The 12,576-nt window shown below is 45.2% G+C and overlaps 1 protein-coding gene across 13 annotated transcripts in view; it reads right to left on the bottom strand.

Moving 5' to 3' along the window:
* PRUNE2 (prune homolog 2 with BCH domain) overlaps positions 1-12,576 on the bottom strand; it is a 301,009-nt gene that overhangs the window by 88,469 nt on the left and 199,964 nt on the right. For all 13 annotated transcript variants that reach the window (XM_033237044.1, XM_033237051.1, XM_033237048.1 and 10 more), the window contains exons 7-8: positions 8,825-8,983; positions 43-6,637 (exon numbers count right to left, since the gene is read on the bottom strand). In XM_033237044.1, coding sequence (XP_033092935.1) covers positions 43-6,637; positions 8,825-8,983 — 6,754 coding nt within the window. The remainder of the gene's footprint in view (positions 1-42; positions 6,638-8,824; positions 8,984-12,576) is intronic.

Below are 12,576 nucleotides of genomic sequence, written 5' to 3'. Positions count from 1 at the left end.
CGCAGTGGTTTCTTGGAGGTGGAAGAATGGGATGTTTCTTACCATTTGGTGGTCCTATGTCTCCACCTGCTGGTAAATCAGAATTATCTGTTTCTACTTCCCAGTCAATGCTTGATGGAGACAAAATGTTGGCGCCAGCTCCTACAGGCAAATAAATGGACTCGGGGTCTTCATGAATATGCAGCACAGCCAGCTGGGATCCCGGCAGTCTGTTTTTGGTCTCAGCCTGGTTTCCCTCACTTCTTCGATCAGGAAGTGCAGAAAGCACTATCTCTGCTGCTCTGCATCCCAGAGACTCATCCTCTGGAGACCCAGCTTCCTCTCTTGTTTCAGCACTCTGGGCAGGTTCTGTGAGATAGGATAAATCAAAGGGAGGTGTGTATGGTGCCAGCGACTGCTTCCGAGAATCTTCCTCCAAAGGAGGGTCACCACCATAAAGGAAGTGTTCAGGCTCTCTCAGTAAATCTTCATCGATATTCTGGCCCATTACATCGTATTCAAAATCACCCCACGAGGCTTCGGATGAGCAGATATCTTGCTTCCCTAGGTCCCCATCAACTGGCGTTTCGGGATGACCTTCGGATAATGTCAGTTTACTCATGTCATCTATCGTTCCTGTGGATGTGTTGAGACCTGAGGCATCGCTGAAACTGTGGTCAAAGGCAGCTTCGCTTATATCCAGACAAGTGTCTGAGGCTAGCAAAGCATCAGGAACCATGGCAGGATACTCTGTGGATAAAAGTGGCTCACCATCAAACAAAGCTCTTGCACCAGATTGACTTTCAGGAGAAAAGCTGTCTGATAACCAAGAACTGTCGCCTTCCGGAGTTGGCTCTTGGTGAGTTACAAAAATGCTAGTTGCCACATTTTCAATTCTTGGGATTCTTCTGTCAACTGGTTCCAAAATTGGTGCCATATCTGGGCTGGCTCCTTTTTCTGATGCTTGTAAATCTGTATTGTCATCACTATTTATTTCAGAAGGTTCAGGTGAACCTTTATGAGAGGCGGGCTGAGAGGAGCCCTTTATGTCTGCTTGATTGCCAATTGGAGGCAGCGGAGCTGCGTTTTCAGACTCGAGTTCTGCATTGGATGGGACAAGCTCCTGTCCGGGCTCATGAATGGGTTCTTTATCCATCTCTGGCTCAGTGAGACAAAGCTCACTGGATTCCACTTCAGGTCCCATGCACGCACTGACGTGCTTCTCAGTGTCTTGCTTCGCTTCAGAATCGTGACATATATCAGGGCTGTTGGAAGCCTGAGAATTGCTGTCATGGTCGCAATGTGTCAGGATATCAGGATTCTCACCATCTGCTTTCAGACTGAAGGGCTTCTTAGCATCCATCCACAAGTCAGGCGCGGCAAAGGCCAGCTGCCCACCCTCTTGAAAGTTGCCATGTAAAATATCTGGCACAAAGGTACCTTGGGAGTCCTCTTTTGGGGCAGAGCCATCCCATTCAGAGCCTGGCTTCATTATCAGTTGGGTGGGAGAACTGACAGGAGGAAAATTTTCTGTGGCAATGCTTGAATGTGTCATCTCACCTAGGTATGATTTTTCCTGTTCCCACTGATTTGTTTCTTGACCTTCATTCGTTGAAACATTAGATGTAACACAACCATTTTCCTCTGCATGAGTAAGGGCTGCGTCTGGCTGATGGCAGACTGACAGCATGGCGTCCTGACACCGCTCTTGAGAAGGTGTTTCAGGAGTCAGCTCATCACCGGCAGCAGACACAAAGGTTTGCTCTCTTGAGTCCTTTTCTTTGATTTGGTCCAATATTACAAGCTGGCTGAATTTGTCAGCATCTGGGTCTGGCTGCCTTGGTTGAATGTTCCAGAGTTGCTCATGGGAGTTCTTCCCATTACTTTCCAGGAAGGGTGACTGACGGTTGTCACTAAAAGGATTAGTATAGTGTGTTTCCACGGGCTCAACATCATTCTGAACCGGTACTCCCCAGGGACTGGCATTTTGATATACGGAAGAATTTATCTCCAATACATCACTGGAATCAGACAGCTCCCTTTCAAATGTACTCTCAATTAGTCTCCCTTCCTGGGGTGAGGCATTCCACCACTCAGTGCTATCAGCTGAGAAGCCCAGCATTTCCAGTTGAGAATTACCTTCATTCTTTGGTTCAGCTTTGGGAGATATTTGCCATGCAACATCTTCTGTCTTCCCTGTTTCTGGAGAAGATCTCATCTCCTTCTCTACTGCTGTAATCTGTATTTCAGTCTCCGTTAACGGTGAGAAATTCCAGTGATCAGGGCTGCTTTGTTGATTGTCACAGAATGGGTTTGACTTACTCTCATTCTCTGCTGGCTCTGAGCTGCCTAGGTAGTCATAAATATTTTCAGACTTAGGATCAGCTGTGACCAAGAACTTATTAGATTCATTCAATGACTCCCAAGCTCTGGATTCATCCTGAGCAACATGGCAGTTGGCCACCTGGATCTCTTCCTCCACTGACTCTTCACCACCGACACTGTCATCGTCAGAACCTGAGCTTGTTGAAATGGCCCTGGCATCCTCTGGCTGCACAGTTGCAGAAATGTCATGTTTATTTTTCTCCTGGTAGCTAGCGATGAGATTGCTTTCCTGATGTGTCCCTGAATGCTCAGAATATCTGCCTGTTTCAGGACTGGATAAAGAGGACAAGGAATCACCATCAATCGAGTCATTCCAGATCTCTAAAAATGTAGGAGTTTTGCGATCAAAACTCTTTTCAAACTCATTTATTCTGTTTTTCTCTAAATCCTTCATTTTGGTAACTATTTCTACTTGGCCATCAGTGGTAATTAGTTCAGATTCTTGGTGATTCTGTTCACTCCAATTGCCTTGGTTCTCTTCCTGATACCCAGAACTGGGTTGCTGGCCCCAGGAAGACAGTGCAACTGAAGGATCATTTAACTCAGGACTTGATGCACTTGAATGAGTATACTCACTAGAAATAGTATCTCTGTCAATATTTCCAGATGAACTGGCTCCTGGAAGGCTATTTTCAGTCCCCTTAACGTCAAGATTTTTGGTTATCTCGGAACTTGTGCAGCTGACACGCACGACACTGTCTACAGGAGCATCCCCAAAGTCAAGGCTTCGGGGAACTTTGTGAGGTCCCCCTCCACCCACATTCTCTGGCTCTAGAATGTTACATTCTTCAGTTTTCTCAAGATTCTTTTCAGGTACAGATACATATTTTGTGAAATTTATCCCATCTGAAGTCCCAGTAGTTTCACCTGAATTTCTCTGACTCATGAGGTGCTTTTCATAGGTGTCTTTTGGCTGCAGATTATCTGCAGACATCCCTGTTTGCACATCACGGGAGTCTAGATTGTAAGACCCCTTCTCACACTCGGAAACTTCCTCTGGTTCCTCGGTTTGAGGACTGAAAGTGACTGCAAGAGAGCTGATTTTGCCTGATTTAACGCAGATTTCCTGATGTTCAGATGCAACCAGAGAAGACAGTTCCTGGTCACTCCGCCCTTTTTCAGAAATCCCTGAGGTATTCTCCACACCAGAGGCGATCACCTCCTCTTCATTAAGGTGCTCCCTGTTGGTGGCTCCCTGGGCTTCCTTCTCACTTTCACTTTGTCTGTTGCTATGACCTTTCCATGGATCTGGGTGTGCAAAATGCCCTGGATTCTCAAGCCTAGTCGCCAAGGATGCTGCATCACTTTGCAGGGTTTCCCTCTCTGTCTCCTGGTTGTCAAGATGAGATATAAGTGCCCCTGACTCACCGGTTCCAGAGGCTGCTGGCGCGTCTGGGCAGTGAGTGTCTTTAGCATTTGCTGAATGGCTGGGGATTTCAGGAGGCAATTCGCTTTGCTCTGAATCTGTGAGATATGAGGAACCTGGTAACATGAATGATGACATGTCTTTATCTCTCATGACAGAATCCCAAATACTGTTTGCAATTAGCTGCCCACTTTTCTCATTCAGTGTGTGATGTCCACTGGGAGCACTGTCCTTGGTATGCTCATCAGAGGCAGGGAGCTCCCAATCTACCTGATTTGCCTCCTGATACTCCAAGCCCCAGGGTTCCAGGTGTCTCACTGTAAATCGGGTTTCCGGCTCGGTACCTTCAGCTATGTATCCTTCTGTTTGACCATCACTGGGGAGTGCCACACCCCCGCTGCAGTCATCCCAGTCCAAATCATTGTCCATATCTGAGATCGTTGCTGTGGACTGAGTATCCTCCAAAATCACTCTGTTCCACAAGTCGAGACTGTCAGGCGCTGTCTGCCGGGAGCTGGTGCTGCTGTGCAAAAGTGTGAGTTGTCGGTTTGTTTCATTGTACAGTTGCATCATGCTGGGGTCATCGTAACTGGACTGGCTGCTTTCCCCCATGTCATCCTCCATGGAGACATTCTTACCATCTGTGTGCTCTGTCTTGAGTTCATTTTCATCCGGGTTGTGAGTGGCATTTATTTCAGAACTGTTATCTGTATGAGGTGAAGCCCACATGTCTAGGTTCCCAGGACCCGAACTGATTCGATTTCGAGATGGCTGTTGCAGTGACTGAGGTGGAATGTCAGTCTCCTCTGCCCTGGAGTTACCATCTTTTGACTCAAAACCTTCCTCTTTAGCAAATGGCTTGTGTTCAGTTTCCTTTTCATCTCCAGCACATGTTGGTGATGTGTAAGAGTCTGAGGTGGAGTAATTGGTATCTAAGGGGGACGGCACCGAATCTTCTCCTAGGTTGGATGCACTGTAATCAGAGCATTTGTAAGATAAGAAGGAGTCTTCCCAAGGAGCTAGGACGTCTGACCCTCCTTTCTTCATACCCTCCTCAAAAAGGTTCCAGGAATCTACCTTTTCATATACCTTGCCCCTAGTTTTAGGATCCACTAAACCATTCTGATCTTCTTTTGGTGGCTTAGAATTAGTCCATGTATGATCCAGATCAGAACTGGGATTTCCAGGTGCAAAGATGTGATCCCTGGAGTCACTGTTCCTCTTGCCCCAGATTTCTGGAGCTGCTTCATTATTTATCTCACTGGGTGAACTGTCCAGTAGCTCTGAAGAAGAAAAGACAAATCCACCTTTTGCCATGGCCCACTCATTTGGGTCCCTAACAGAAGGTGTCTCGCCACTTGTTGGGTGCAAATTCCAGGTATTTTTTAAAGCTTCAGCATGATCTTCCTTACCGAACGCACCCCAGGCTGGGAATGGTGCCGCAGCTGCTGGTTCACCATCATCTGTAGGATTTCCCCAGGGCTCGGGCATGGCTGTGGGAGAGCGACCAGAATGCCACAAAGAAGCAAAGTCTTCTATCAGGTGGTTTGTTCCTTGGGGAGATGCATTTGGCAAAGGCGGCTTTTCCATGGGCACGTTCTGGAATGACAAGCTTTCTTCATTTTGGTCTTGAATATCACTGCTACCCAGTTCAGGCTGACCAAATTCAGACTCCCAGGGACCTGACTTTGTGAATTCGAGACTCTTTGGCTGAAATACAGAATCTGAGGCTCTCCTATCAATGGAGCTTGGCTTATGCTCTTTCCACGATTCAGGGCTCTGGAAAACAGATTCCTGTTCACTGGAACTCCACGCATCTGCAATATTTTTGGAGTCAATTTCCAAACCACCCCACCAGCTGCTGCACCGTGCATGGGTCTGAGGTGGCCCCATGTGACCTGTGTCAGTGGCCTTTTGGGTCATATCTTCTGTATAGAGGGAGGCTGGTTCTTCCGTGGATGGCGAGCTTTCTACTAAACTATTCATGGGTGTTGGTGGGATCCTCTTTCCAATATTTTTTAGCCTTTCTGGGGAAGGGGATTCATCTCCCACAAAATCTGTCAGGCTCAAATTTCTTTCGGAGTTATCTCTGGGACTTTCTTGTCTCTGGACAAACTCCTCATCATATTCCACAAGGCTATCTTTGCCAGCCCCCAACAAAAGTGAAGTGGATGAATAATTAGACATGTTGGTTCCCATGCCATCAAGTTCTTCAGGCCCAGCGGGGAGCTGTCCTTCTGACAGGTCGCTGTTGGGGAAGAAGTCATCCGCTGGAGAGTAGTCTGCAGAATGAGAAGATTGCTGGGACTGTCCAGAAGCCATGGGTGCTGGGTCAAAATTGAAGAGGTCGAAGTGTTCACCGTGTTCTCCAGACCATGCGTGTTCCTCCGCGACCGCCCCTTCCGGGATGGGGCTGTAGGAGTCAAGCCCTGGGAGGAGGGTGTGGTGAGGCCCAGTACCTTCTCCCACGGGGCTGTCGTCACTGAGGAAAACAGAGCTCTCCTTGGATGAGCGGCTGCTCCTAATGGTAGCCAGTCCGCTGTCTGGGCTAACAAGGTCTACGTTGGCATCCACCTGAGCCTGGTTAGAATCGTTGAGATCTGGAGGGTTCTCTATGAAATTCACAGAGCTGGGCTGTGGCTCTATGTCAGAACCATACAATTCCATAATCCCAGAAGACCCCTGGGAGAGGGGGGCACTGCCTGCCACAGCTTCTGTTGAGGACGTCCGGCTGTTGGAGACCATCTCTGGACACCTCCTGTTGATGACTTCCTTGACAATGAGAACCACCTGATCACAAGTCACTGAAGGGTCCTCTTGTTGGTACACCAGGATCTCATCACAGCCACAGTCAAAGGGCTCCAGTTCTAGGCAAGGGTTCTGACACTCTTCTAGCTCACAGCAAATCTGTCAGAAGGCACAGGAATTTGTGTCAGCACTCAGGCACTGTTGCACTTTGCAATTTATCTCTCTTAATTTTTTAAATATAAAATTAGTCTGTGTTCATCTGTCTGAAAAAGAAGATCTCAAACTTGGAAAGTTCTAATTACTATACCACCAACCCTTTCTCCAATTCTATCCAACTGTCTCTCTGTTTAATTCAAAATCCAGGTGCTCGATTTTGATGGCTCCTGAACGTTTTGGGTAAAGGAGTTTAAACCATCTAACTTCTTTGCTAACTGTAATATAATACCATCTTCCAACAGCAATGTAACTTGAGTTGCAAAAAAGCAGAGATAACGCATGTTACTGACAACTACAGGAAAAGCGTTGGAATAAGGGGAAATACCAGGAGACAGGCTCTTGTTTGGGAGGGGCAGCCAGGGCTGCTTGAACCTCTGATAGCTTCAGAATGCAAAAGAGAGAGTAGGAAAGACAAAGATGCTCCCAGAGTCTGACCTTTCTGAACAGCACTCAGGACCCCTCGGACCTTTTCACCCCCGGTAACAGAGGCATGGAGCCCAAAACAGACAAAGCCAACCTGGGAGGCAAGGGGACGCTGACGGTCTGTGTGAGGCCAGAACTGGGTGGTGGCTTTCTGATTTTTAGGGAATGTCAGGAGTATTTTGTTGTGCTGGGCCTTTGAAATGGCCCCACAGGATTAGTAGAGGTAAAATTAATAATAATAATAATCCCCACCACCACTACCACCATGGAGCTCACATAGATACTACTACTACTAATTAACATTTATTGAGTGCTTTCATGCGCCAGGCATGGTTCTAAGGGTTTTATGATCATTACCTCTTTTAATCATCACAGTAATTCCACAAGGTAGGAATTCTTTTTATTCCCATTTTACCCATGAAGAAATGAAGACACAGGAAGATTAAATAACTTGTCCAGCAACACACAGCTAACAAGTGCTGGAGCCTGAGTTCTGCACCCAGGCAGTCTGCTGCAAAGGCTGACTCAGCCAGTGGTGTGACCACACAGGCAAAGAGGGACTCGCTAGGCCAGAGCCAGGACTCTGTTGCTTAAGATTCCAGGGAATCCACCTCTGGCTATTGCTAGGGTGGGGAGGGTCGGTGGGGAAAAGAGAGGAGGACTGGGTCAGCTCAAGGGCTTTTAACTCCTTCATCTGCTCTTCTGCTTTTGTCTGTTTCCAATGAACCAATTTTCAAATTGGTTTGAAAAAGGGGTCTGCTGCTAAAAGTGATTTGAAAGCCACCATATTGTAGGCTTCTAAGGCCTAAATCCCGTCCCTGTGAAGCCAGTGACCAAAGATGAAATTTAGCTTTGAAACCAAATGCAGAGTAAAGTGCTGGAAAAACCATAGGCTGGTGATGCAGGTCAGAGGAGGAGATGCTCTCTCACATTTGGACTTGAGAGAGCCCGAGAGTACCCACAGGCATGTGTCAAGAGAGCTACAGTGGAGCTCTTGGGGGACAGAAAGGAGGACGTAGAAAAGAAAGGGGAAGAGACTGTGCCTCTAGCCACCCGTGGATTCATGAGGCATTGAATCCACTAGTGAGGAATAATGAGTGATGAAGCATGCGGGGCCGTGTAGCTCCTGTTACAATGAATCATGTATGTTCTCATATTAGTTATTAAGTACACCTGGCTTGGTATATCCAATGGTCTATATTGATTAATTTTATCTAATTCTTTTTTTTTTTTTTTCCCTAGACCTTGGGTTAAAATACTCAGCAATCAACCTGGAGGATAACTGATTACCTAGTCAGAGTTCTGGTACCTGGAGACAAACTAACTTTGATTAAAGCATCAGATCACCAGGTCTTAAACACTGGGCACCAAATGGGTCCTGGGACAGGGGTTAAACCTTATTAGTTATGATTAGGGAGCAGTCCTAGAAGAAAATAGCACCCAAAGGAGGACTTGCTCTTTTGGGGGTGAGAAAGAGCTAATGTTTTGCACCATGGATTCAGTCAAGAAGAGAAATGCTTCTGGGGCTTTCTTAAAAGGCCAAAGGTACAAAATACCCCCAACATTTCCAAAACTCAAACCTCTAGGACTCCATCTCTTGGGCTAATTGCTCATGAGCCACCAATCTGTTCTGTCTTGCACTGTGTGTTCTGAGAGCCAGCAGGTTAGGACCCAGGGAAACATGCCGGGGTCACAGGAGGGGCTCACCTGACTGCACAGCTCTACGTTTTCTGAGTACACAGCAATCTGTCGTCTCGGCTGCTGCTCCTCTGACAGATAGCTGGCGAACAGGATGAGGACGTCAAAACCAAACTTGTCTGTAAATGCCTTCAAGTCACTGGTAATATTGCTGTGAAACAGACAATTCTGAAACAACAGGAAATTTGATATTAATGTCAAACTACCCAGCTGTGAGGAGTTGTGCCACAAATTTGTCCAGTCTTATGATGTATTTAGGACAGACATTTATGATTCAAGGCAAGTGAAATACAGTTTGCTTTGAGAAAGCGTGGAAACTTTCATGCTATGGCTTAACATACACTTTGCTTGCTTGTTTTCCCAAACCATGTAAGAAAAGAGTTTTTGCCATTATTAAGATTAGTTTAGACAAAGAACAAATATCCTAAACATTTTTTCTAATACATTTATTCAGATACTTAATTTGCAAATCCTATTTTCCCTCTTATCGCTTATAGGGTCTATATAGGAATGTCTGCTATTGTTACAATTTATCACAAGAAGAAGAGGAGGAAATTATTATTTCTTCCTGTAATTTTTTTCTAATGATTATTATTAACTCCAAGGAGAAATTCCTATGAATGAACATAGCTGAGTTTACTGGGTGGTTTGTATTCCAGGGTAGAATTCTGAGAGATTTTTGAAAGAGCTGTGATGTCAGATTTGCTTGTTCTATGTGGCAGCTGTGGAGGAATGAACAATTGCAGACAGGGATCCCAATACCTCAGAATCCCCAGGTGTGGTTTACATCATTTGCAAAAAGTGCTCTGGCTGCTTCAAGTTTTATTTACTGTATGTATGTATATGTTTGTTTATTTTTGAGACAGGGTCTCACACTGTCACCCAGACTGGAGTGCTGTGGTGTGATCTCGGCTCACTGCAACCTACGCCTCCCAGGCTCAAGCGATCCTCCCACCTCAGCCTCCCGAGTAGCTGGGACTACAGGTGTGCATCACCATGCCCAGCTAATTTATTGTATTTTTTGTAGGCATGAGCTTTTGCCATTTTGCCCAGGCTGGTCTCAAACTCCTGGGCTCAACTGATCCGCCCACTTCGTCCTCCTAAAGTGCTGGGCTTAGAGGCGTAAGCCACTGCAGCCAGTCTGTCTTCCAGTTTTATTAACTACAATGAGAGCCACTTTGTCTGTATAGGTGTCTCTCTTCCTTAAAGAAGTACAGTGAAGAACATATGCTAGCCCCTAACATAATGCCTGGCATATACTAGCTGTTCAAGAAATGTTTGTTGGACGACTGGAGAGACAGGTACACAAAATCAACCTGTGTTCCATCATCCATAATCTTCTATCATAGTCCACATACATATCTATCCTAGCACATGTATGATCATACTACATAATTCATCAACTGACAGTCTATTGTGTCACTCAACAAAAAACACCACAATGTGCACTCAAGGAATTTAAAGAATTCTGTTGATTTTTTTCTGATTATAACAGCAATCAGAATTATGCCCGCCACAGGTTAAGATACTAAAACAACACAGAAGTGTGCACCACGGAAAGTGGAAGTGCCACACACATCTCCTAGGACAGCCACTGTGAAGAAGTGAACGGTGCAGTGCAGAGAGTTGCAGATTTCCCCAAGCCCACATTAATGTCCATGTGGTCGTTCTTTGAAACTCATGGATTGGGTATTTGTGGCTTAGACTATTTACCAGTCACTTCAAATAGCCATCATACCCATACTGTCATTCTGCTGAGTTGAATCTCAAGGTCTGTGAGGCTCTGAAGAGGGCACACAAGACCCTAGGTAGGCAGGCAGGCAGGCCCTGCCCATCACTGGCTTCCACGTTTTGAGGAGGCTTTGCCGTCTACTCCAAGGCAGCCGCTCTTATCTGGCATCTTACCAAGCCGCTTTCCCTTTTTTGGTGGCAAGGATTTGTACATGTGAATCCGTGAAGGTCTCAGGATCTATTCTCATGCTGATGAACATCAAGGATCTATTGTAATGACATTTGTGATCAAATACGTCATACGCGTTTGGAACATATGCTTTTGGAAGTGTGTGTTCCAAAGTGTGTACTGTCAGCTTTCATGCTTTTTATTTATTTTCCAAATGGCATAATAACAATCTTTAAGTAGACGTTTAAAGTTAATTCATCCACAATAGAAATAGACTTTAAATATTTAGAAGGAGATTTTTAAAAATAATCAAAACTCATATACAATGTGTGTTCAACAGATAAAATTACTTCAAATCATCATTGAGGATGAATCAAGAACCTCAGTGCTAAACTTGTTGCCACCATGAATTGTAAAAAAAGATACAGCCCTGAAAAAAATAAAAAGAGACTACAACTAACTGCATCTTATTTCCAGTAACTAAAGGCTTCAGCACAGTAAGTCTTACAGTTTTCCTTTCCAAATGTTTTTCATTATGTATATAAAGGCCTCCAAATACATTTATAAACCCTTGAAAGAAGAGACACATTTCTAAGAAATTTTACATATAACAAAATTCTCCCTACACTCCTGGCTGGGTGACTGAAACAAGAGGGGGCAGGTTTTATTTGTATCTGAGCACAAGATTAGGAATCAGTAGAATCAACACTGTTCAAAGCCACACTTGTGGAAAGTTTCCTTTTCAAAAATGCTGGCTGATCTCCAAACTGTTTTAATTCTTCTGTGTTAAACTGATGGCTCTAGGACCTCGCTGGACTCAAGTCCAGCAGCACTGGCAACACCAGGTATCTTGCTGGAAATGCAGAGTCTCAGGCAAAACCCTAGACCTACTGAAGCAGGATGTGCATTTTCCAACAATCCTAGCAATTGGAATGCACGCTGCAATCTGAAAAGCACTACTCCAGACAGGCATTTATTAGCTGATATATTTTCCTACAAACCAGTCATTTGGACTCTCTTAGCACTGTCACAGGACTTGTACTGACTCACGCTGCCAGTTCTTTGTTCCTAAGGCAACCGCCTCATAAAAGTCCCCTTATGGTGTGCATTTCTGGGCTGATTTGCTACAGGTTCTCAGTTAGCAGGTTGGGCACTGGATCAAGACTATATTTTCTTTTTCTTTTTTATTCAGATGGTATAGGTTGTTTATTTTTTATTTTATTTTTAAAATTGTATTTTACTTTAAGTTCTGGGATACATGTGCAGAATGTGCAGGTTCGTTACATAGGTATATGTGTGCCATGGTGGTTTGCTGCACCCATCAACCCGTCATCTAGGTTCCTTCCCCTCGCCCCCGCAACCCCCAACAGGCCTCAGTGTGTGCTGTTCCCCTCCCTGTGTCCATGTGTTCTCGTTGTTCAACTCCCACTTATGAGCGAGAATATGCAGTGTTTGGTTTTCTGTTCCTGTGTTAGTTTGCTGAGGATGGTGGCTTCCAGCTTCGTCCATGCAAAGGACATGAGCTCATCCTTTTTTATGACTGCAGGGACCGTATTTTCATCATGTCCCTCAAGTGCTCTAGCTCAGTTTTCCTCTAGGTGACCCCAAATTCCACAGGACCAAATGAAGCGCTGATAAATCAAAAAACGATGTGAATCACCTAGGCAAGTTAGAGAAACAAAATCCACTTTACAATAACCCTAAAACAGATTCTCATCAGCTCTCCAAGCCAGATTCGATCTTACTGGCCTTGGAATAATGTCAAGAGTTTCATGTTTAAAACAGACTTAAACGAGGGAATGAGTGAGAATCTTCAGGATTCCAGGAGGCAGAGTGTGTTTGTTCTGCTTTTATGCCGGTG

This window comes from Trachypithecus francoisi, unplaced genomic scaffold, assembly GCF_009764315.1.
Source record: "Trachypithecus francoisi isolate TF-2019V2 unplaced genomic scaffold, Tfra_2.0 Lachesis_group16, whole genome shotgun sequence".
NCBI classification, from domain to species: domain Eukaryota; kingdom Metazoa; phylum Chordata; class Mammalia; order Primates; family Cercopithecidae; genus Trachypithecus; species Trachypithecus francoisi.
The sequence above is the reverse complement of the archived record's forward strand: the minus strand, read 5'-3'. Positions and strand labels throughout refer to the sequence as shown.